Source organism: Vigna umbellata, chromosome 4, assembly GCF_029865625.1.
Source record: "Vigna umbellata cultivar VRB3 chromosome 4, Vumbellata_1.0, whole genome shotgun sequence".
Classification (NCBI taxonomy): domain Eukaryota; kingdom Viridiplantae; phylum Streptophyta; class Magnoliopsida; order Fabales; family Fabaceae; genus Vigna; species Vigna umbellata.
The window spans coordinates 48,399,072-48,426,355 of NC_142168.1; the positions used below are offsets into that span (position 1 = coordinate 48,399,072).

At 31.5% G+C, this 27,284-nt stretch overlaps 1 protein-coding gene across 1 annotated transcript; it reads left to right on the forward strand.

Annotated features, from left to right (window-relative positions):
• Nucleotides 1-16,265: 16,265 nt before the first annotated feature.
• Nucleotides 16,266-20,777, forward strand: LOC124839126 (eukaryotic peptide chain release factor subunit 1-3). The gene is made up of 2 exons (XM_047314860.2): nt 16,266-16,424; nt 19,183-20,777. The coding sequence occupies exon 2, from the start codon at nt 19,208-19,210 to the stop codon at nt 20,519-20,521; it is 1,314 nt and encodes a 437-aa protein (XP_047170816.1). The 5' UTR covers nt 16,266-16,424; nt 19,183-19,207; the 3' UTR covers nt 20,522-20,777.
• Nucleotides 20,778-27,284: the final 6,507 nt, after the last annotated feature.

Sequence of the window (27,284 nt, forward strand, 5' to 3'; positions counted from 1 at the left end):
TTAGTCAGAATGTCTTTCTGAGTGTAATTGAAACTTTATCCTCAATCATTTGCACATTTAAATTCTGTTTGTGAATTTTAGATTGATGAATAGGCAAATGAACATTGGTTGGACAAATTAGTGGAAAGAGTCAAATGGGGCTCTGAAAAATGACCTAGAATACCCTGTATTGGGGTTCACATTATCAGGATGTCTTTCTGAGAACTTTAAGCACTCTTTTATTCACTCCAATGTGCATTTCACCTATGACTTCAATTCTGCTTTTGAGATCGTTATATTGCTTTTGAGGATTTAGGTACTGTTTCTTCATAGTTTAGTTTTCTGTTATTTGGAAATGTTATAGATTTAGGATTTATTTTCTTTTAGTTTTTGTTTGAGAAGGTTCAATTTGTGAATGATAATAATGATGTTGATAATGTAGGTTATTATTTTTTACAAGTGCTTAGACTAGAGTTGGTTCTGATTCATGAGTTTCTTCCCTGATTCTTTTCTTTTGATCATTAGTTCTAGGTGTGTCTTGTTGACTTTTCTTTACTTTAGATTGTACATATGTGGCCGCAACATTTAAGTTCAGTTACTTCATACATGAGCATATTCATTTGGCTTTTAGGATTTGTTTAGCTTTTAATTTCCAATTTGAGTTGCTTGTTTACAGTTTTAGTTTTAGGTCATTTTAGTTGCATGTAATTCTCATATTAGTTTAATTTCTGTTTCTACTTTAGGTAGTTTACAGTTCTATTCTCATTTCTTTTCTTTATTTTTAAAATGACATTTTATTTCTTTATTTTTCTTTTAAACAAATTTGATTTCTTTACTATTTTCTTTTTAAATTTCTTCATTTAATTTCTTTCCCCACCTTGCAGTAGTTAATAATTAGTAAATAAATACAAGACTTTAACCCTACACTTTAATCTTAATTAGCTGAGTCCTATGATTGATATTCTGGTTGCCCTATACTACATTAGTGGGGACCAGACTTTGTTCTGCCTTAGGCGACTAAAAGGCAGTTTAACAAATGGCGCCGTTGCCGGGGACTCGACGAGTTAAGTCTTAGAGTGTTAGCTTAGTCTTGTCTAGGTTTGTTTTCTTACTTGCATTTTTGTCTGTGTTCATATAGCTTAGGTTTAGGAGTGTAGAGTTAGTCCTTGCATCCATATAGCTTGTATAAATTCTCTTTTCTTTCATAGATTTCTTTTGTTGAATTATGTACTAGATATTTTAGAAGTCTGATTGGTGTTTCTTCCAATGAGCCTTGGGTAAGCATGAATTACTATTCTGAATATTATAATTGCTCATTTCCTTATAATGCTCAATCACCAAGGTTTGACCTATTTTATCAGCCTATTCTTGAGGATTTTATGCAGCCAACCAATCAAGCTTTCCAACAGCAACCACCACATTATTTTCAACCATATCATGAGCAACCATCCTAACATGTGCAGTGATAACGATTGAAAATACTGTTATCTGTGATGTGATTTTGATACTAAATGCATCCTTTTTTACTTAGAAAGTTGCTTGAAATCATGTTTTTCTGTTAAGTTGTGTGAATAAGAGAGTTAAGGTTGAACTTGATGATTTTATGACTAAATTCCCTTGTTTTGGAAGGAAATGAGATAATATGGAAGCAGAGCTGAAGTGCCAAGGAGATGGAGCTCAAAAACATTTGAAAAAGCACTAGAAACTAGGAACGCTCGAAGCTTGAGCATCCTTTTTTCAGCCCTTAGCGCCAAAGCCTACCGCACAATGCCTGGCGCCCTTTTTGGGGCATCGAGCGCCACTTTTCCTGAAGAACCACGCCTGCTTGCCCTCCGAGTGAAGCTGAGCGCCAATTTTAGTATCGCAACACGCCCAGGCGCCCTAAGTGGGGCGCTGAGCCCCAGCGAGATGGGCTTGTGCTTTGTTTTTGTTTTGATTCCGCTCTATTTAAAGGATCCAGACGCCCTAGGTTTTGTATCTTTGGAAGAGGAGCCGCAACAACAAACTCTTCCAGTCTCTGAAGGCGGATTTGGATGCGGGAGCCTCCATCTTCAACTTTTAGGATTTTTCTATCTCATTCTTCTCCATTGTACATCTAGTTTCATCATGACAATGGCGAACTAACTTCTATTTGTTGTTGGGGGATGATGTAACCTTGTGAATTCTCATGTATTTGAATTGATTCTTAATAATATATGCTTATTTCATTAACTGTTAGGATAATTCTTCTGTGATCAATGCTTGCTTTGTTTAACTCATTCATAGCATGATGTATGAATTGCATGAGTGCCGGGAGGTTCCTTACAATTCAGGTTCTTGTAGAATTATTCCTAAGAGCAGTATTTCTCAGGGATGGGGGTATGAGTCTTGGTCGTCTTAAGCTCCTGATCTTAAGAATTAATTATTAGGGATGCTAAGAATCGTATGAACTAGTAATTAAGGATACACTTTCTTCACCGAGGGATCGGGTTTTAAGTAATTTAGTGAGTGATGTTGACTTTAATGAAAGAAGAAGAATTCTTATATACATGAGAGTAAACTTGATGAAATCTAACCCCAACAACATATTCATCTCGTAACATCCGTTCATCGTTGTGCTACTCTTCAATTGATCAAAACTGCATTCATATTTAATTTTCTGTATTTGCATTCTAAACCAATGATTTCGTTCCTTTTAATTCCTAATTAATCGAGTTATCACACGATTGTGTGCTGAGAGTCTCTTGGGACACGATACTTGGTCTTACCATTTTATATTACTTGTACGATCCGGTACACTTGCCAGTGACTCAACAAGTTTTTGACGCCGTTGCCGGGGACTCACGATTTAAAATATTCAATTTGTGTGATTCTTGATTAAATTTGACTTTATTTTTTTATCTTTATTTCTTTTATTTTTTATTTTAGTCTTGTGTTTTGTTTTGTTTTTATTTTCCGTGCTAACAGTGTTTTCTAGGGTTTTGCGTCTAGTGTATACAGGATGCAATTCGGACAAGAATATAACTATATGGGCACTCACTTCCACCAAGGTAATTTCAACCACGGGTGGTTACCTCACTCAAGCATGAGTCAAAGTCAATTTGGGCAAGCTGCTAGAGAATTTAATAGACTACCACAACAATAATGGCAGCAACAACTCTCTCTATCAAAAAGAATGGCAACGCTAGATGACACACTTCAAGAGTTAATGCAGATGTCTGTATCTCATCATAAAAGCACTATGGCGGCAATAAGAAGGATGAAGATGCAGATTGGTCACCTAGTTGAGAAGATGGAAGAGTTTGAGGTTAATACGAAAGTTAACCCTAGGGAGGATTGTAACGTCGTTATCACTGGAAGTGGCAAGGTTTTAGATGAGAGAAAAATAGAGAGAAAAGAAAAAGAAAGTTTGAGTGAAAAAGTGAAAGATGTAGAGAAAGAAAAAGAAGAGAGCAAAAGAAAAGAAAAGAAAAAAAAAGGGAAGAAAAGAAAAAGGGAGAGGAAGAGGATGAGAGAAAAAAGAAAGAATTATATGAAAATCCCCTTCCTTACCAAAAGAATTATTCTAGGAAGAAGAAGGAAAAACATTTTGAGCGTTTCATGGAAATCTTCAAGAAATTGGAGATTAAAATTCTTGTGATTGAGACATTGCAACAGGCTCTTGGTTATGTTAAATTCCTGAAGAAATTCAACAAAAAAAAATATCCAGAAAAGGAAACAATTGAGGTACAAGGCAATTGCAGTATGATCTTGCAGAAGGCACTTCCTCCAAAGGTTAAAGATCTAGGAAGTTTCACTATTCCCTGCACTATTGGGAGTCATGAAATAGGGAAAACCCTAATTGATTTAGGGTCCAATATCAATTTGATGCCCTAAGGTCCAATAGATCCACTAAAAGCCCTATGGTGTGGTGGAGGATGTTGTGATTCGAATAGACAACCTTAGATTCTTGGTGGATTTTTATGGTGATGGAGATGGGGAAAATTTAGAGATCTCTATTATTCTTGGAAGGTCATTCATGAAAATGGCCAAGGTTATCATGAATGTTGATGATGGAACTATAGCACTCAAAGACCAAGAAGAGGAGGTGATGTTCAATGTCTTCAATGCTGAGTAGTAGATCCAGGTGGAGAAGACTAGGCTCAAAGCTGCATATGAAGATGCACTAGGGACTAGTACAAAAGCTGCTAAGCCAAGCAAGAAAGGTAAAAATTGTTTTCTGTCACAAGTGAAGGAAGAAGAAAAAGACAACAAAGGAAGAAGTGTTCATCAAGACTCCCTGGAAAAATATGAAGAACTTAGATTAGGCATACCAGTGAGATTCAACAACAAATTATGGGTAGTAAAAGAACTCAGAATTGATGGAATGATAGAGATTGAATATCCAATTTCAAGAAGAGTCAAGAAGGTGAACAGGAAGTTGCTGAAGATAAGTTGGTGTGGAGAAAGAAAGGAGAACACCAAGATCAAAGATGTGACATGAGCTTAATGGTGTCAAGCTAGTGACGTTAAATAAGCGCTTTCTAGGAGGTAACCCAGCTTTCTAAACCTTTCTTTTTTATCATTTGTTTTGTTATTGTACTTGGCTTGAATTAACTAGACTGTTGTGGTTATATTATGTTGTGTTTTGTGATAAGTATTGCTTTGTGATGCTCTAGTATATTGAGTGATGTTGAGATGATGCCTGATGTGCTTATATACAGGTGATGACTCACAGTTTGTATGAAACAAATGCTTAAGGTAAAAAGTTGATTGAGATACTGAGCAAGATGTTTATCTGAATTCTGAACTTGAAAGTAACCTGTGTGAGGTTTGGGCTTCAGAGTTTTTTCGAATAATTGCTATTACTTTGAAAGCATGAATGATTTTGCCCAAATTTTCTGTGATTGAACTACTTGCTTGCAGGTTTCATATGATCAAGGTCATCTTTTATTATCCCTTTTTAGCCTACACATGATTTTAGCCCAATAAAAAGAGAACAATTTGTTCTAACCTTTAACTTTGAGCCTTAAGCATGTTTTGAAAACCCTATTTGAAAAATCTTTGCCTTGAGTTAAGTTGAGAACATTTGTGGGGTATTGATGAAGGTTCAAGTTTGGGGTTGCTGGGAAATTTGAGAAAAGAGATCGAAAGAAAAAGCATTGAGCTAAGCAGTGAGCAAATGAAAAGCAAAAGCAAAAGAAAGGAAAAATGAAAAGAAAGAAAAGAAAAGCTCAATGTAAGGAAAAGTTGGGAATAAGTGAAGATGGTTATAGGAAAGAGAGGTTGTGTTTGAATGATGAAATCATAAATGTCTCTCTTAACTCAAGGATTTTGTTGTCTAGAAAATCCAATTTTCTTCTTAGCCTAGCCAAGCTACAAGCCGAGAAAAGACCTTGTGATGAAAACTTGCTTGTGAGTATGATTGATTGTGGTTAAATGAAAGGCAAAGTTAATTTGTTTGACATTGTGATAGCAGAGTGAAAGAGACACCAACACCTCACTATACACCTTTGAGTTTGAGTGATATACTTTTGAGTGCTTGAGTGATACACTTTTGAGTGCTTGAGTGCAACACTTTCCTTGGTGAGGAGTAGTTCTTTGAATTCAAGATTTCATCTTTGCTTGAAGTACATGAGCATCACATTGAGTTTGATTGAATTAAGGCATCTGTACATCTTGACTGACATCTTTGTGATGAGCTGATAAAGGTGATTACTTGTCATGGAAGAAAAAGTTTTGAAATATGCTGAGCCATTGTCGTAATTGTTGAGAAAAGCTGAGTTACATTTTGTTTTGCTTGAGGACAAGCAAAGTTCTAAGTTTGGGGTTGTGATAACGGTTGAAAATACCGTTATCTATATGCGATTTTGATACTAAATGCACCCTTTTCTACTTAGAAAATTGATTGAAATCATGTTTTTCTGTTAAGGTTGAACTTGATGATTTTATGACTAAATTCCCTTGTTTTGGCAAGAAATGAGATAATATGGAAGCAGAGCTGAAGCGCCAAGGAGATGGAGCTCAAAAACATCTGAAAAAGCACCAAAAAGTAGGAACGCCCGAACCCTTAGCGCCCTTTATGGAGCCCTCACCGCCAAAGCCTACTGCACACCGCCTGAGCGCCCTTTTTGGGGCGTTGAGCGCCACTTTTCATGATGAACCACACTTACTTTCCCTCCGAGTGAAGCTGAACGCCAGTTTTAGTATCGCAACACGCTCGGACGCCCTAAGTGGGGCGCTGAGTGCCAGCGAGATGGACATGGGCTTTGTTTCTGTTTTGATTCCGCTCTATTTAAAGGACCCAGACGCCCTAGGTTTTGTATCTTTGGCAGAGGAGGCGCAGCAACACACTCTTCCACTCTCTGAAGGCGGATTTGGATGCGAGAGCCACCATCTTCAACTTTTAGGGTTTTTCTATCTCATTCTTCTCCATTGTACATCTAGTTTCACCATGAAAATGGGGAACTAACTTCTATTTGTTGTTGGGGGATGATGTCACCTTGTGAACTCTCATGTATTTGAATTGATTCTTAATAATATATGCTTCTTTCATTAACTGTTAGGATAATTCTTCTGTGATCAATGCTTGCTTTGTTTAACTCATTCATAGCATGATGTATGAATTGCATGAGTGCCGGGAGGTTCCTTACAATTCAGGTTCTTGTAGAATTATTCCTAAGAGCAGTATTTCTCAGGGATGGGGGTATGAGTCTTGGTCGTCTTAAGCTCCTGATCGTAAGAATTAATTATTAGGGATGCTAGGAATCGTATGAACTAGTAATTAAGGATAGACTTTCTTCACCGAGGGATCGGGTTTTAAGTAATTTAGTGAGTGACGTTGACTTTAATGAAAGAAGAAGAATTCTTATATACATGAGAGTAAACTTGATGAAATCTAACCCCAACAACATATTCATCTCATAACATAAACATCATCCATTCATCACTGTGCTAGTCTTCAATTGATCAAAACTGCATTCATATTTAATTTTCTGTATTTTCATTCTAAACCAATGATTTTGTTCGTTTTAAGTCTTAATTAGTCGAGTTATCACACGATTGTCTAGTGCTGAGAGTCTCTTGGGACACGATACTTGTCTTACCATTTTATATTACTTGTACGATCCGGTACACTTGTCGGCGACTCAACAAGTTTTTGACGCCGTTGCCGGGGATCAAAAATTCTATTAACACGCAGCAGCAGCTGCCACACGTATACTGGGACCAATATGTTGAACCAGAGCAGGAGAAATAGATTGCCCTAATGAAAAAGCTTTTAATGCTTTAAAATATCCCTTCTTTTTCCATAAAGTGTTCCGAATAATTTTTTTTGATCTAGACGTGCGCTTTTTTGGAACTGCCATAGAATTAGTATAGTTTTTTATTGTTATAGAATTTTATGTGAAAGACATTTTTTGGTAAATTCCAATTAAGTTTCTCTCTAATTAGACATATATTTTATATATTTCAATTTCCATTTTTTTTATTGAATATTATAATAATAATATAATACTTTTTAGAAAGTTTTCCAAATATCGCTATATCTTATTGTCAGAAAAACTGAATTAGTTAAGTTAAATTTAATGAACTAAACAGCAGGATTACATGTTCCTTAGCTAGATTGCGGAACTACTCAAGCAGATCTGTAGGGGAGGCTACAAATGATTTGTAGGGAAGGTTACAAATGATCTATAGGGGAGGCTACAAATGTCCCGTAAGGGATGCTACAGGTGGACTGTAGGAGCGGTTATAGTGGGTAAGGTAGCGTACAAGAGTAAGACAAACTCTTTCTATTGTGGTGTTTATGGTACACTGATTCTCATGGTGTTGTTCATGACTGGGATAGTCATGATGGTGGTGTATCTATGATGGTAATCATCGTATTTGAGATGCTCCAGGTGCTGCTATGTGATAGCAGTGCTATTATAATAGTTATAGTAGGTCGTTAGCATAGGTGCTAAGGAGTGGATACACCAAGGGTCTATGTGTGAGATGTTAGTGATGACATCAATGGTTAAAGATCGAGGATCGATGACCGATGAATTCATTATGTTTGAATTTTTTATGATAAAAGATTAAGAATTCAATTGTTATTATTACTATGTATGAAGTGTTTGTTTATGGTTGATATAATTAGTATGTTTATATCTTGTTATTATGCTTATTTTATCGGTAGGTTACCCCATATGTGTTTATGTTTGTGAGTGATATTATCGACGATGATCGTATAATGTGTTATATGTGAGCAGATGATATTGTAGATGTTCTATAGGAATGTTAGATTCGTGAGATGATGGGGAAAAGATTTGGGTTTCTTTAAAAGTGTTTTTGGTATAGTCCTTTGAAACAATGTAGTGTAGTTGGTTTATTTCCTTAGTCATTTTAATTACTTTTAAAATAATGTAATTCGACAAAGCTTTTGGAACTATTATGTTTTAAATAAGTTATGCATGTTTAAAGGTTAAGGTTTTGAAAAATACGTTTTTGCACTATAAGAAAGTTTGAAATTTACCGATTTTTGTAAACCCGTGGCATCCCAGAAATTCGGGTGTTACACATTACTTTGACCAAAACCGAGTTTCACCTACTCCTGGTTATGCAGAATTCTCATCACTCTTGGTATCCCTAGAAAATCCATATATCTTTCTGATATTTTGTCTAGTTGAGTTTCACCCACTCCTGGTTTCCACTAGACAAACCTGTCTAGCTATCATATTACCCCAATGAGTTAAGCGTAAAATATTTGAATTCTCTTCAGAGTTCACAATCAGCAGATCAAATACAAGTCCTTAGAGCGCGTTACTCTTGTAGAGATGATGTGCATATAATATAATTCTATCTAATAGACTCTAATATTTTTCTCTCCTTTTACAACAATAAGCTTATGATTCTATGAAACTTTAAATTATTTTCTTTTTCTTTTGAGTTTTTCATTTCTTCACAGATTTTTCTTTCGTATTGATGTGTTTATTCTCTTGCTCTTTTCTTTGACATTCTTCAATATATAGGCTTTAAGAAAATGTCTGTTAGATAGTACTTTTCTTTGATCTTCGGATATTCTTATATCATTGAACACTAGCTCTATTATACCTCAAACTTCAACATAAGAGAAATAACTTCATAAGTTCACATATCTTATTGTATTGTGTTGATCCTCTCCTTGAGAGTTACTCAAATATGTATTTGTAATCAAACCCTGATTGTATTTGTATTGAAACACTTGTATTGAGATAATTGTATTAATTAATATTGACTAAAGGAACTAGGAGTGGTTGACAATACTTTGTGTGAACCAGAAGTGGGTATAATACTTGGATACAGGGAATAGTTAAACTCGGACTAGTCAGGATTGACTAGGGGAAACAAAGAGTTGTTTAGAATACTCGGTCTATACCAGGAGTAATTATAATACTCGGATACAATGAGTTGTTAGAATACTTGGTGTATACTAGAAGTGGTTTATACTCAGTTGTAATCTTGGATAAGATTAGTGGAACATCTTAAGAGTTCTTCAGACACCAGTATAAAAACAATTTTTTTCTTCCCTATTTGATTTGTGAAAGATTGATTTGTGAAAGCATTGGAAAACACTATTCAAACACCACATCCTCCTTTATAGTGTTCCCTGTATTTTCGTGTTCATAAAGAAATAAAAGCATTGACATTCATGAATATATTATGAAATAAGTGAAGTATGCCAATATTTTAGAATGCGCGACAATACATTATAATTTTTTTAAAGGTAAGACTAATTAAAAAATTAATTTAAAATAACATATAAATTACGTTTAAAGTTATTAAAATTTGTGACGGTAAAAAATATTATCACAAATGGTAAACACTTTTAGTAATGTAACTTCTCTGATTCTCTATACTAATACTGATTTATATTTATTTAAATTATTTATTTAATATTAGTTATTTGATTAATATTAATTGTCTAGATGAAGTAATTACTCATCTTATTTCATCAACTTAGATTGAGTTAGGAAACTAGTCTATGTTAAGATCCAATCATATCATCTACTCCTGCTAGATGTAAGGAATAAATCTATCTACTTTAGCTAAGTATAAATCTTAATGTACGGATCAATCAAGAAATGAGGAATCACATTGAGTTTTAACTTCTTAGGTTCTAAAGTTAGGGAATTTATTTAGAATTAGTTATGTACTTTCAAGAACATTGAGTAATGATTTAATCTATACTAAACTAATAAAAATGCAATATGAAAGGATCATTGAAATTCAATCCCGATATGCTCATTCTCATTAGAATATTTAACTTTGATTAGCATTTTTATTTTATTATCTTAAACAACCCAAACCTATTTCATTCCAAATCTAAATAGATTTAAGATTATTGAAAAGTTTGAACAAGATTCATGTAAATACAACACTTATTTACTACAATTGAACCAATGCATTTGGTGAAAATTGACAAAGAGGTCAAAAACACACACACAAATGCACCCACACCCATACCCTCACACACACACACCCACCCCATACTCACACTTACCCACCCACCACACACATACACATGTAACAATGTGCAAGAACTCACCCACCCTCCCCTCGCCTTTCCCCTCAATTTCTCATCACTTGAAGTCTTAGTTTATATGACTTAGACTAGTAGCGAAGCATGAGGATCTTTGTTATTAAATAGGTGTTTTTGCATAATGCACAACTTAAACATTGACTCATATCATTCCAAACTTTGCCGCAAATTCATACAATTTTAATCATTCTCAACAACCATATCATGCAACATAACTAATTTAAACAAAACCACAAATTCCTTAAATATACAAATTAATATTCATTTTACATTTATATTAAACATTCACATTCAATCTATTAAAGAGAAAAAAAATATTATAGGAAAAATTGTTTTATTTTAGCCAATATTTCTTTGTTTGAGCGAAAATCTAGTTGAAAGTAAGGGTTGAGTTGCAACTCTATTTGTGAAAATAGAGCCAAAAGAAAAGCTTGAGTTTCAACTCTATTTTTGCTTGTGAAAAAAAAAGAGTCTTTCTCTTAAGCAAAAATATCATAAAATTAACTTTATGTAGTCAAACAATTTAATAATACAACTTTTAAACAAATAATTAGAAATGACCAATTTAAAACTCAAGACTTGATCAAACTTAGACTTAAACTCAAGAACTTCCTCAGAACCAATTTTGTGTTGTCAATAGTTTAGATAACCTTACAAAGGTTTATAAGGCTTCTATTTATAGGCCATGGGTCAAAAAATGAAAATAGAACTCCCAATTGCTAGAGATAATCGATTATGAAAAGTGATAATCGATTATTTCAGGCAGTTATGGGTTTTGAAACACGTGATAATCGATTATCCTTAGTGATAATTAATTATTGCCAAACCCTGAACAATTTAAAACTTGCGGAGATAATCGATTATCCTTAGTGATAATCGATTATTGCCGAGACGAAGCCTTTTCTACTTTTGCTTGTGATAATCGATTATTCCCTATGATAATTGATAATTACTGCAAGAAATCAATAAAGAAAAGTAAGTTATAAGACTTATAAGTGCTTACAATTGAAAGATAACTCTAATATAAATGATTTCTACAAAGAATGCTTTTAACAATTAATGTATTTATTTCTTCAAGTCTTCAAGTGCATTAGCATCAAAATCTCTGAAAGCATCAATGCTTCCCATTGGTAACACAATTTCCACATGATATTTTACTAATATCATATTTTTTCTTCTTCATGCTAAACATCTTTCTACAATGTTGAACATCCAAGAAAAATTATAATTTAAGAATTTTATTGGTTAGTCTTTTTATTATTTAATAAAAAAGAGGTAGTTTTAATAGAAATTAGTATAATGATTATTTTCGAAATATTTTGAAAAATGAAAGTTAATATATATTTGATTCTAATTTATTATTCCTAAAGAATATATAAATATTGGTTTTATAAAAAGATATTCAAAATAATTTTTTAAATGTAATCATATTTTGTTAGCAAAAAGAAGAAGGTAGACATCTTGCTTCAATAAATGATTTTGATGATGATGTTTCATGGAGTAGTGTTGAAGATTGAAAGAGTGCTTGGATTCAAAAGATTTATTGAAGACTTAATAATTTAGTTGTTAAAGTCTTGTAATATGTGTATTGTATTTAATTTAGTAAGTTCAAGAGTCAATAGGTAGAACCCAAGTAGCAGAGCACTTGGAAAAAGTTTTATTTTTCATAAAAGCCTCTCTGATAATCGATTATCATTAATAATAATTAGTTATTCAATTAAAATCAAGAATTTCATAAATGTCTCTATGATAATTGATTATTACCAAGGATAATCAATTATCACGATAAGAAATTGTTATTTGAAAACGTTAATGGAATAATCGATTATCACTTATGATAATCGATTATCAGTGGCAGTTGCGAACCTGACTATTAATTAGTTTTTTGACCTAATTTTAAAATGTAAGAGTCTATAAATACTTAACTTAACCTAACTTAAAATAACTTTTCACTAAGAGTAGTAGAGTGTTGTGCCTAAAGAAAACTCTCTGTATTTGTTAAAAGGGAGTTTGTGTTACTTGGTGCTTGTAGAAGAAGTGCTCTTTCTTAGTGTGTCTAAGTGGTGGAGTATACCTACAAAGCAGAGTCAAGTTGTTCATCTTTTTATGTGTTAATATGATGTGCCTTTCATCTCTTGTCTCTTAAGAGAGGTAGTTTCTAATCTCAATCTTTATTTCTCTATTGTAAATTGTTAATTATTTTAGTGGAAAGGTTAATCACTCTTTTGGAGAGATTAACAACTAGGCGTATGGTCTTTTGATTTGAATCAATATAAAAATCACTTATGTAATTATTCTCTTCCTTTCTCTCTTTTGTTTATTAGCTTTTATTCAAATTAATTTTTCAGATTTATTAAAGAAATTTTTAAAATCACAAATATGTTAAAGAGACGTGATTTCTAACACAAATCAATTCACTCCCATCTTGGTTTTTTCTACCCATAAAACATTTCGCTGCGTATTTTTCTACATTTGGTATCAAAGCTTGCTTTGATATTCTTTCAATTTTTTTAAAAATGGTCTGAAAAAACCAAGTTTATGTTGAGGGTGCCTCCACCAACAGAATGCAAATATTTTTAGGGTCTGTTGATAGGGGTGTGGGAAGCTGTTGTGAATGTACCTATTATTCCCACCATTGCTGTAAATGATGTGCAAGAAGAAAAACTTTATTTATAATGAACTGCTGAAGAAAACAGGTGAGCTCAGTTTGATGTGAGAAATCGTAATATAATCTCTTTTTCTTTGGTCTTAGATGAATTTTATAGGACCTTTGTATGCAAGACAAATCAAGAGATGTGGAAGGTTCTTCGTGTAACTCATGAAGGGATGGACGAAGTGAAGCGTGCTAGGAAGAACAATTTGATACAGGAGTATGCAATGTTTAGGATGTAACAAGCGGAAACCATCATTGATGTGTAGAAGTGTATCACTCACATCGTCAACCATCTTTTCAGTTTAGGTAAAACATTTGACACTAACGAATTAAATGTTAAAATTCTAAAATCTTTGAACAGGACGTGGCAGTCAAAGGTTACAATAACTATGTCTTAGGACTTGTTATCAATGTCTATGGTTGTGCTATTTGGAAAGTTGAGAGAGTACGAGCTCGAATTGAGCATATTAAGTATCGAGGAAGACCAAGGAAAGAAGAAAACATTAGCCTTCAAAACTGAAATTTCAAAATGCAAAAGTTCAAAGAAGAATAAGGAATTTGGAGATGAAGACTCAGATGACAAAAATATGAGTCACATGATCAGAAAATTCAACAAGTTCATGAAATCTAAAGATAAGGAACAATTTAAAAATGAGAGGAAGAAGAAACAAGGATCTTCTTCAAATTACAGGTGTTATGGCTACAGAGGAAAAGGGCACGAAGCTCTTTAAGAAAAAAAAGGGAAAGAAGTTCTTTAAGAAGAAGAGAGCTTACTTAATGCACGAAGCTCCTCAAGCTCAAGTGATTCTAATGAGCAAGGCCAACAATGAATCATTTGGAAGTCAAGTAAGTATATCTAGCAATAATTATAATTATGATGAACTCCATGATGTTTTTCAACAATTATTGCATGAATTAGAAAAATTGGATATTGCTTGTCAAAAAGTATTTTAAATAATTACAATTGAAATTTGAAAAAGCTCTTGAAGAAGAAAAAGTTTAAAAAAATAAATTTTGGATCTAGAAAAGAAAGATGTCTCAAATGCTCAATGTGAGTCATGTAAGAGTTACATGTTTGATAATGATATTCTTGAAAATTTGCTTAAAGAGACAACTAAAAAAAATCTTGAAAATTCAAATTTTGAGAAAAAAGGACTTTCATATAAATAAGTAAACTCTTAAGAATAGGAATGAAAGACCACGTAGGATATAGGTAGACAAAGGTAAGTCTTATCCTAGGAATATAAATTGTATAACAATTTTTTTATTGTATGAAAAAGGGGCACACCTAAAATAAATGTACAATAAAACAATATGGTGTTCCAAATCGAAGATATGCTTAGATTCTTGTTATAAAGTAATCTGCCTCTAATATTGAAGAATCCAAATAAGAGTTTAAGGACCAAAATTCTTTGGTTTTGTTATGCAGGTTAAAATTCATAAAGAAAAGAAGGCTATATAGTATCCTGGTAAAAAATTTATGAGTTTTGAAAAGATTTAGGAATCTTAATATGTCTTAAGTGTCCAAAAATACTTAAAATAACGTTCATTCTTTTGTGTGTCAAAAACAAATGTCTTTCATCTCTTATATGTTAAGAGAGATGATTTCTAATCTCAATCTTTATTTCTCTATTGTAAATTGTTACTTATTTTAGTGGAAAGGTTAATCCCTCTTTTGGAGAGATTAACAACTGGACGTATGGTCTTTTAATCTGAACCAATATAAAAATGACCTATAGTTTTTCTCGTTCCTTCTCTCCTTTGTTTATTTGCTTTTATTCAAATTAATTTTTTAGATTTATTAAAGAAATTTATAAAAGCACAAATCTTTTAAAGAGAAGCGATTTTTAAGACAAACTAATTCAACTCTCTTGGTTTTTGTCCACCCACAAAACATTCCGGCTGCATATTTTTCTACATATGTTATATATGTAATTTCATTATTTTAAAAAGTTGAAAATATAATATATTTTGAGTTTGCTTAAGCTTAAAAATATGATAATTTTGAAAGAAAAGAAGTTCAAAGTAAGTATTTTTTATAAGTCCGTAAATTACTTATATTTAGATACGATTGTAAAAACACATTTTCTTTTAATTTTTTCACGTTTTTTAGGTTTTTATGAATTTATTTTGAGAAACTATTTAAAAGATTATATATAAATAATATTTTAATTTTATCTTTAGTTTTGACATCTAAAATATAATAAGCTTTTCTTAGTTTAAAAGGAAATGATTTTTTTCCTCATAGGAATCCTCCATAAAAAGATTTATTGCTTTTATAAAATAGTGCTAATATATAACATAAAAAAAATTTATATCAAAATTGAATAAAAATACACAAAATTTTATAAAATTAGAAAAAATAAGAAATTAGATACTAATATAATTATATAATTGAGCGTACGACCAGTAATTAAAAAACTTTTAAATATTATTAAAAATAAAATATTTAACATGTTAAAAAATAAGACTCGAACTTAGCTCATATAATTTTATGGATATTTGATCCTTGAACTTATTTTAATAAAAAAATTTGTTGGTCTTGTGAGTTTTTTTATATTAATCGATGTAAATTAGGACAAAGTCGAGATTAGGACCAAATTCTATGAGCTAATATGATAAATTTATTTGTTTGAGAGAAATTTGTTTTCTATGTTTCTATACGTAATTTGATTTGGTTGTCATGTTTTTATTTTTATTTTTATTTTTATCATTTTTTAATGGATTGTTTTAATGGATTGTTAAATGTGATATCATTAAATTACTGGTTGAATCTTGGAATGTTAGTCTACTTGTGTGTAAATAATTTATAACTAATATGTATTAATAAAACTAATAACATTAATTTCAATAAACAATTATATTATTGCAAACCTTTTAAGTAACTTGACTCAACTTGGAAACGGTATATTGTCGCCATTAGCCAATTAAACAAAAATAATATATAATAGAAATACAAAACAATTAATAAAATAATAATTAATGTTCGAAGATTTTTTTTTGTCAGAAAGTTAGTGCCTAAACAGGGGGCATAACTATGGTGGAAACGAAAAAAAATAAAGATTAAAAAATGTGAGACGGAGGCATCAGCGTTTCAGCAACATGCCGGTGGTGGGTCCACGCCACTATTATTCAAATCCAAGTGAAAAAAACAATAATAATAATAATAGTGAACAAATATAGGGTGAAGAAGCAAGCCCCACTGTTAATACCCTAATTGGGAGAGTTTCAGTTTCACTTCCTTTTCTCATCTCCAGCATCTTCGTCACAGAGGTAAAGACCCTTCCCCAATCTGTGTTTTCTCGTGCATCTGAAGCCTCACATGTTGGATTCAAATCCTTAGATTGAACAATTTGTTTTCGATTTGCAATATGTTTAGTGTTTTTTGTTAACTGGAGTCCAAAAGATTTCATTTTGGGTTGATTTGATTTATTTATGGATGATGTTAGTGAACTCGTTGTGGTTTGATTTGATTTATTTGGTAATCTCACTTTTGTGTTAATATGCAATTTTGAGTTGCTGTCTTTCATGTTTTGACTAGAAAGTTGAATCTGTTTTGACTGTTACAGCTATGTTACATTTTCTTTTATGCATTTTCTTATACGGGTCGAACAAGTTTTCTGCTTTCTAGTAAAATGAAAATAAAAGGATTTCTTTGAGCAAAAAAATCCTGTGGTAAGTGGTTACTTATCGAATTCATTTCTATCTTTTGGAATTGATGGATGTTTTTCTAACTCAAAACTTTGGGATTGTTTAATTAAGAGTGCTTAATATGTTTATGTATTTATTTTTGGGAAAGACATGTTTTTGGCCCTTGTACTCTTTTTGTCAAACTTGGATTTGGTTATTGTTCTTTTAAATTGATGAATTGGTCTTCGAACTTCAAAGAAAATGAGTTTTTTCTGCCCTCGATATTTTGACTGTAAACAAAATTTTATTAAATGTGAGGTTTAAATATAAACAAGGAGTAAAATCAAATATTTTCAGAAGTTGGAGGACTTTAATTTGAAAATACACGGACTAAACTCAAGTTTTACAAAAAGTACAAAGTTCAGAAACATACTTTTCCTTTTTTTCACTTAAATCTCTTTTTTTGCTGTGATATTTTCACATGTTAGGCTGATTGTAGGTAGATTATATTTTCCCTTTCTTCGTTACCATGTTTTCAGGTACTTTAGAAGTCTAAATCAGGACGCTTCGAGTCCGGATCTTGTTTTAAAATTTAATTAGAATGCTCTTACAACGTTATATAACCATTTACGATAAATTTGTAGACTTTTATAGTAGTTAAGCCGTACCAAAGATTATCTTTACACTGACCCTGCTAGAAAATTAAAATTCTTTTCTTTTTTTTTTTATCTTGAACAAAATGTTTGAAAAGATATTAAAATATTTCATATTCTTTGTATTAACTGAAAATATTAACAAAGTGCAGTCAGTATTTTTCGCTAATATTATGATATTGGGGGCGGGGGGACAATCTTGATTATAACGATTTGGAAAGTGCTTTTGAAGTTGCTGTTGAACATTTGAGTTTCTGCGATACCCTCTATTGTTACAATTTTGTGAAGTTTTCCCTGCAACACATATTACAAACTCTATCTCTATCTCATCGAGTGTGTGTATTTATAGGAAAGCTTGCTTGTTATACGCATGAATAAAACAATGCATAATATAAAATTTTATTGATGCAGGAAAACAAAAGTCTAACCACTGTCATTCCGTTTTTTCTTTTTTATCCTTGTTCAAAAGTTCAACTCATTGAACCATTGTGTGAAAGTAAGACCTTATAATGTTTTTCCATCTGTGTCACTTTTGCATGTCTGACTCATTTTTTCGCTTACCAGTTCCTTGTTATCTTATTTTTCATTACCAAATATGATGCTACATTAGATTGTCTATTAACTCTGGGAAGAAAGAATATTATCACATATACAAGGGTGCCAGCTACCAAGATTTTATGTATAATGCACAATTATACTATATATTGTTTGAGATGTGTCATTTATTCATAGATAATATACAAACTTAAAGTAGTTTCACTATCAAGTATGGCACACCACCATTATCCATCCATCTGTGTATTGATTTTTACTTGGCTAAACTTACGGTTATGATTCTGTCATTGGGTGGCTGAAGAATCACCAGACTTGTCTATCTACTCCTCAGCTACTTACTGTGCCTCCTTCATAGCTAAAACCCTGCAACCATTGTCTAAGTTCTGAATATTTCCCTCTCTTCACCCTTTTATTGTTGCATCATCAGTTCATTATTTTTTTTCATTGCTGTCATCATTCACCACCAATGTCTTCACTCGTTGCTGCTGCCCTTTCTCAACTTTTCTGCTGCACTCCACCATCAATCCTCTTCTTGGCAGATTTTCTTTTCTTTCCTGTAACTTGTTTTTGGATTTTGAGACTTTTTATTGTTGATTGAGTCCTGAAAACCTGGGGATTTGAGTCAGTGTTATTTTCTTGTTTGATGAATCCTCCATGGCAAAATTCACCTGTGTTTTGAACTTTGCTGTTTTTTACCCAAGCTATCAACATTGGGGAAAATATAGGCTTTTTTGTTTTGTAATCAGGTGCTATTGTTGCACTACTGAATAGAGTGAAAAGAGAGGAAGGAGAGTGTGAGTTTGAAAAATAAAAGATAATAAAATTACTAATTGATGTATTGGATATCATTCATAAAACATTATTATTGGATTAATTGACTTTTATCCAATTGACAGATCGTGGGTGGATTCTGTGTTTAATATTCTACTTAATGGATCTTAAATTGATTTTTTCTGCAGCTTTGTAATGCAATCCATAATACATTCGTGCATCTATCTGTTGCCCAGAAACAACACCAATGGACTTTGTTTTAACCTATCCATCATTTCATTAATGTGTTTTAAAAAAAATAGTTCAGTAATGATTCAATAGCATTGGAGGCTAAACTAAATTTAGATCTATTATGGTGGTTAACTGATTAACTTACTGTTTGCTGAACTTGCTACCTTGTATCCCTGCTGTTATGCTTGTAGGCTAGTCTTCCTGTCATCACAAACAATGGCTGATGGTCAAGAATCAGACAAGAACATTGAGATATGGAAGATCAAGAAATTGATCAAGGCATTGGAAGCTGCAAGAGGTAACGGTACCAGCATGATTTCCCTGATCATGCCTCCACGTGATCAAATATCCCGGGTCACTAAGATGTTGGGAGATGAATTTGGAACTGCTTCAAACATCAAAAGTAGGGTGAACCGACAGTCAGTGCTGGGAGCCATTACCTCTGCTCAGCAGAGGTTGAAACTATATAACAAGGTCCCTCCAAATGGGTTGGTTCTTTACACAGGAACCATCGTCACTGAAGATGGCAAGGAAAAGAAGGTGACAATTGATTTTGAACCTTTCAAGCCTATCAATGCATCATTGTACCTCTGTGACAACAAGTTTCACACAGAAGCTCTAAATGAACTTTTAGAATCTGATGACAAGTTCGGTTTCATTGTTATGGATGGAAATGGTACCCTTTTTGGGACCTTAAGTGGAAACACGCGTGAGGTGCTTCACAAATTTACTGTTGATCTTCCAAAGAAGCACGGTAGAGGAGGTCAATCCGCTTTGCGTTTTGCTCGTCTTAGGATGGAAAAACGCCACAACTATGTAAGAAAAACTGCAGAACTTGCTACTCAGTTTTTCATCAATCCTGCAACCAGTCAACCTAATGTTTCTGGACTTATACTGGCTGGTTCTGCTGATTTCAAGACTGAGCTGAGTCAGTCCGACATGTTTGACCCTCGGTTGCAAGCAAAAATATTGAATGTGGTGGATGTTTCTTATGGTGGGGAAAATGGATTCAATCAAGCTATTGAGTTATCTGCCGAAATTTTGTCAAATGTGAAGTTCATTCAAGAGAAACGCTTGATAGGGAAATATTTTGAGGAGATCAGTCAGGACACTGGGAGATATGTCTTTGGGGTTGATGACACTCTGAAGGCACTGGAGATGGGTGCTGTGGAAACACTCATTGTGTGGGAAAATTTGGATATTAATAGGTATGTGCTGAAAAATAGTGTCACTGGTGAGATTGTCATAAAGCACTTGGGCAAGGACCAAGAGACTAATCAAAGCAACTTCCGTGATGCAGCAACCTCTGCAGAGTTGGAAGTTCAGGAGAAGATGCCCTTGCTTGAGTGGTTTGCCAATGAGTACAAACGATTTGGATGCTCCCTGGAATTTGTTACCAACAAATCTCAGGAAGGGTCACAGTTCTGCAGAGGGTTTGGTGGCATTGGTGGAATTCTTCGGTACCAGCTTGACATAAGATCATTTGATGAGTTATCTGACGAGGGAGAAGTGTCTGATTCTGATTACTGATCTGTTACAGCAGGATCATTACTTTGTTTTGGATTATTAGGGCCTCTCCAAGCACCACTTGGATATTGATTATGGTTTCAAGACTTTGACTTTACCTTTTTTATTGTTTTTGATCGTATGATGTGTATCACTTTTTTCCTTTTAAGCCTCATACAATTTCCCTTTTTGTTAGTCAATGTATGGTTATGGCAACTCTGCCAGATTGTTCGTTGATTCGACCAGAAAGAGCCCTCTGGAAACTCATAATTTTGCAACATTTCTTGGTTACATGATTCGAATAACTCATGATTGAAATGTTGGAGTTTTTAGAAAGTAGTTATTGTAATTTGAAGCATATAGAGAAGCAAATGTTAACATAATGAAGCTTAAATAAGTTTGTGCGTCACAGGTGAAATTAATCTGCATAAATGTTTTGAATCAATTATCTTTCAAAGATTGAAAATAATTAACTTTTAGATTTTTGAACGATTTATTTATTTATAATGTACATTTAAAATTGTCTCTTCTCTTTCATTCTTAACAAACACGCACATAGATATTAAACTATGGTTTTAAGACACTTAAAAAACATATATCAAAAAACCTTTTACTTTACTATTCGCATTTTATCTTCTATCATTTAATTTATATATATATATATATATATATATATATATATATATATATATATATATAAATATTATATTTTGAAGTGACCATGACATGGAAGAATCTCAGTTAGATTTCATATTCGGGCAAATCTCCGATAATTGTCACATAATTTTAAAATTTAATTTACTTATATATTTTAAAACAATAATTTTATATTTAAATCTATTTAATTCAATTGATATGTTTTGGTTTCCAACTAAAATGTTCAAATTCTGTCATTACCATTCGCAAACATTATTTGATCTAGATAAACCATAGATGTTACAATGAACAGAAAATTAATTTAATATATAGGTTTATAAATGTAACACATTAATAAAACTATCAACCAACATGGTATATTTTATAATAATATGAAACATTTTAATTTAAAAAACATAAAATAAAACAATACTCAATCTAATAATAAAATCATAAAAAGCATAACTGAAGTTTTGTATGGTGGTAATGGATGAGGAGAAAAGGGCAGGGAAAAATTAAATAGATAAGGTGAATGTTGTAAAGAAGAATGAAGAAAAATGAAATGAGCTCGTGAATCTAATCAATTATATTGGTTAAAATTCATAATTAGTTATGGGACTATTTTTTTGTTATAATAATAATGATAAGTAAAAAATAATATTCATAATAATAAATAAAATTATGAGTAAGAAACAAAGCTATTTTAAAACTTAATGCTCCATATGTTTTTATTTTTAATTAAAGAATTCCCCTTTTTTCATGTGTTAAATTTTTTTAAGTATGTCAAATCCAGGCTTTTATTCATTTGGCTAAAATTGTGAAGTCTGAAGTCATTTATAAAGGCTTTTGTCATACCTAACAAGTTAGCCTACTTAAGAGAATATAAAATAATATACTTTTGTTATTATTATTGTATTAGAATTGTTATAATTTATAAAAGTAATATATTTATATGATTTTCTTAATTATTATGTTGATTTACATAAAAAAAAAATAAACTTGAAGACCATTGAAAGAAAAACTTATATTATGTTTAATGATCATGTTATAAAATAGTCTTTTAAATAAGTATTAAACTTTATTTTATATTATTTTAAATTATATCATATTATACACATATATAAATATATATTTATACATTGCTATTATATATAATACATCTATTCCACAATATTATAAAATTTTGGTTGGTTGTAAGTTTTATCTTATTTATTACAATCCAATTATGTTAAAGTGATTTTGTATTTTATTTTATTTTGACTTAATTAGTATTTTTCTTAATATTCAAATGTATGAGGTTGATCTATTATGATTCTTTAGTTTTTTTTCTCAATTTTGTCTTTATTTTATTTAAAAAGATTGAATGTGTTTTCTTATTATAAATTGATGGTAACAACCTTTGAAATGTGATCACATATTAGTTTTTTTCTTGTTTTCTTTTAGATGTGTAGACTTGATTTTATCAATATATTACGACCTGTAAAGAATAATTTCATTAGTATTGTTCAAGATGTGTAGATGTGTTTGATCAATTTCTTTTCAATTTACATTTTTAATCTTTATTGTTCAAGTATCATTACCTTCACGTTTCCCTTCTTGTCAACTCTAAGGAACTCTTATTAGTTTACAACTTGGTATAAAATTTGAGTAGAATTCAATGACTTCTTGTGTTGTTCTACGATTGAAGTTTTGAGACTATTCTTCACATATCTTTTAAGATTTTTATGTAACTCTCAATTGAGTATATCCATTTCAAATAAACTGACCCCATAATCGAATTTCTCTCATCACATGAACTATCAAATACACCATGATATGAAAAAATAACAATAGAAAATAAATTTTCAATAATTGTTTTTATTGTATCATTTTTCAAATCTTTTAACACATGTGAGTCAATAACTTTCTTGCATATGACATTGAAAACCAAAATCAAGTAAGATGGTGCAAAAAGCTATTAGCAAAAATTGTTGCATCAGCACATACAATATGGGACTTCAAACCAATTAACTCCACATCTTGCTTATATACAAGTCTCTTAACATTTAAAGAGTAACCCTATGACACTTTCAAATTACTTAAACATTGACAAAAACTTAAGTGTCTTACACTATCACAAATATTTTTTTCAACATGCATCACATCTATATAGTGTGTCTTATATACAGTTTTCAGCAATATGGAAGATTAAACAATATTGATTGTTTCTTCCAAATGTTCTTCTCAATTGTCTCCTTTTGATTATTTTCAAACATAATGTTAATATTTTTCACTCAATCATATACTTTTTCACCATTGTGGAGTCTCAACGCAACTTTGCCTCATGCCTTTCATTAAATGCTTTCCTCATTCTACGTTAAGGATGACTATGAGGAAAGAGCTTTTGATGCATAATGTACATGGTTTTTTCCATGCTTTAATTGGATATATCTCGTGTTTTCTTCACATTTGTGACAAGAAACATGACCTCTCACATTATAACCACCGAGTTACCATATTTGGGAAATTATTTATTGTGCAAAAAAATTTAGAAAAGAAAAAGTTTTCTTGACAATATAAATCGAACAACGTTAAAACATCTATTTCTCGCAAAAATTTCAAATCACCAATCAAGGGCTCCATGTACACATCAATGTCATTTCTTGGTTGTCTAGGTCTCGAAATCATCATATATAACAATATATTTTCTCTTCATGTACAATGAATGTGGCAAATTATAAATCATCAACAAAATTGACCATGAACTATGTTTATTACTTAAGTTCCCATAAGGATTCATACCATTTGTAGCAAGTCCAACTTTTAAGTTTTTGACTTTGCATCAAATTCTAGAAATGCTTCACTAATCTTTTTCCACACTGGAGAATTAGTTGTTGGTGAAAAATTGCTCTAGAAGGGGGTGGGGTTGGGAGGAAGGGGGTGTTGAATAGATCTTGTTGACAATTTAAATATTTTTGTACATACATAGAATAATTAAATAAAAATATATAGGACAAAAAACACACACAAAATTTATACCGATTCACCCTCAATGCAAGGGCTGTGTTCAATCTTTTATGCACCAAGCTTAAGAAGTTTCACTAATCAAATGTCTTAATTTGATTAAAACATTAGTATCAACCTCTTCAGATATCATGAGTATCAACCTCTTCAAGTACCATGAGTATCAGATTCTCCAAGTATCATAAGTATGAACCTCTCTAAGCACCACAAGTAGCAACCTCTCCAGGTACAACCTTCTTAATCTTCCCTCATATTAAGATCTCTCAATCAAATAAGTAAACCCACTCTCAAAGCAAGAAAGTACACTATAAACTCTCAAGATATACTTCACAAAGTGCATAATATTACAATGTTGAAGTCCACAACCAATGCGTTTTCAAACAAGAATATTTATGGATTTGAATTTATGCACTAAGTGTCTTTATTTCTTTTTTATTTTATATTTTGATATCATTTGTTGTGTAGATGTCATTGATGTATCTTATATATTTCTTGTTGTTTTTGTTGATAATATTCTATTGTATCATATCTTTGTATGTCTTTCTTCATAATCTTGTACCTTTATTTATCGGCATTCTAAGAATATGATCATTGAGGCTTTTCTCTTCTAAATTTTCTTCAATATATTCTTATATAAATCTTCTTGATTTTGTTTTCCTGACTTAGAAAAATTGTGATATAATATCCAACGTAGTAAAAGACTAATATGAGAACCATAGGTAATCAATTTCTTAAATATGTGGATATGGTAAAACCTAAATATAAGAATAAATAAGAACCTAGAAAATGACTCAAGTGTAGTGGTGATTTTTATAAAAAAAAGAACACTATATTAATTTAATAATAAAAGGTTTAAACTATAAATATATATGTATATATATAATAATTGGATTTCATTTTATATAAAACCACCATCTTTCCAGAAACCACTTTTCCAGAGTTTTTTTTTTCCTTCTCTAAGTTTCTAATATTCTAACTCATTTGTTTGAAAATAAGAGTCTGCCTATGTGATCAAAGCATCGAGTAGTTGTACAAGGATAATCAATCAATTTCTCCATTTGAGTAAGTTGATTTTTTGTTCTCTTTCCCTTGGTCAAATATGTTTTTCACCTTGCATGTGACTATTCTTTGTTTGCATCTGACCTTAGAGTCATCATTGTGATTATTTGCTGATATGTGATCATAATGGTATGACCTAGTCATTATTGTGATCTTTCTATGTTTACATAGAGCATCATATGAAGTTGAATGTGCTTTGTGGTTTATAGCCATTAGAATTTTCAAATAAGGTGAGGGAAATTAATTTTAGCTTTTATATGTTGTGTTTCTTTCTAATTACTAGTTCTAACTAGATGTTCTGATATTTGAACTGTGAATTATATCCTGTTTTGGTTTGAACTATTTTTTAAATGTTGAATATGTTGGATGCTAGTTAATTCTACATCGAGTTGTGATATGCATGAAAATTATGATATGGTCTTGTTTGGGAATGCTTGTGTGTTAGCTTTGAATTGAGTAATATGAAATTGATTAAGCTAAAAGCGTTAAGGTTTTAAGTGTTGGGACGTTTATGATGTGGGAATTAACTTAAGAGGTGTCAAATTACTCATTTTAAGCTCAAAGAGGGATATTTGGAGTTCTGGAATAGCATAGAGCGACACTGATATTGTTGGAGGCCACCCGGATAATGGTTCTCTTTGTTAAATGTCATTGGGTGCCACCTAGTGTCGTGGGCACAACTTTATGGAATTCGTTGGGCGGGCACTGACCTCCCTCGCTAGGCGAAGAAAGTGGCATTGTGCGCCATTTGTTTGGTGTTGGGCAAGAATTTTCCATAGGTACCTCTGATTAAGTGGCGCTAGGTAGGGATTTATGGCATCAAGCGATATTAGATAGTTTTCTTTTCTTGTTTGGAATTGCATAATAGGTTACTTGATACGTATGATGTAAGTATGCTGAATATAGTTAATGATATGTACGATATTGATTTAAAAAGGGTGAAGTGAAGTTATTCTGATGTTGATCAAGGGGTTTCCAAGGAGGAAATCCCTTTTATGTACATTTCTTATGGAGTGCATTGAAATATGGATACAAAAAATGGAAATTATGCTAACACTACTAATTATTCAAATTCAAATAAAAGAAAATGAGTTAGGTACTTGTCTAAGTACAATTTGGAGTTCTCATGACAAGAAAATGACTCACCTTGTGTATGATAGATAGGCTATCACAAGTGTAAAATTTTCGAGAAGTCTAATATTTCATTTTATCTAGATAATTAAGTTTAGAAGAATCTTTAATTGATAGTTTATATCTATATAACTTTTTGGAGTGCATTGTATAGTGATACAACATGTTGAATTTTTATATGATGCTTTTTTTTATAAATTAGCTTACTCTCGTGTGTTTATTGGTGTTATTGTGTGACTTATTATATTTTTTTTTTTGCAATAATCAACTTATTGGTGCGGGCATATGAAAATGTAGATGTAAAGGCACCTCTTGTGAATGAAGTGTTAGTTGTTTGAGCCATTGATATTAAATCATGTTAGATATAATTTTGGAATAGAACCATAATATAATATTGAAGCTTTGGATGTATTATAGTCCTATCTTTTGGATCATTGTACTAATATACAATATTCCTTAGAATATTATATGTTTTCTAAAATGTTTTATTTTAATAATATTTTGTTATTAAAATGAGATTTTATAAACTCAAAAGTTAGTTTTTAAAATAATTTTAATATAAGAAGAGATTAATAGTTGACTCTTAACTATTACACTGAACAAAAATAGATAAACAAATAAACAAAAATAATGAAAATATTATTAGAAAAAATATATAAATTGTGACTTGTTCAAAAAGTGTTATATAAGCTTTTGCAGCAAATTAAGTGAAGTAGTGCTAATTTATAGTATTGAGTATTGAATTCAGTATTAAATTATTTATCAAGAATTACTTGAATTATAATTTTCCGATATGTTTTCAAAATATTTTTGAGAATTTTATCATGTCTGTCATAGCGATAAATGTAGGGAAAAAGTTTTTGAGAATGTTAATATTTTTGGATGTTTTCTTTTAAAAAAAATTATGTAAACATGAGAAATTAATATTCCATACACAAAGTTCTCGAAAAGCTTAAAA

Coding starts and splice junctions, on each gene's coding strand:
- LOC124839126 (XM_047314860.2), top strand. CDS start 19,208: ATGGCTGATGGTCAAGAATCAGACAAGAACATTGAGATATGGAAGATC.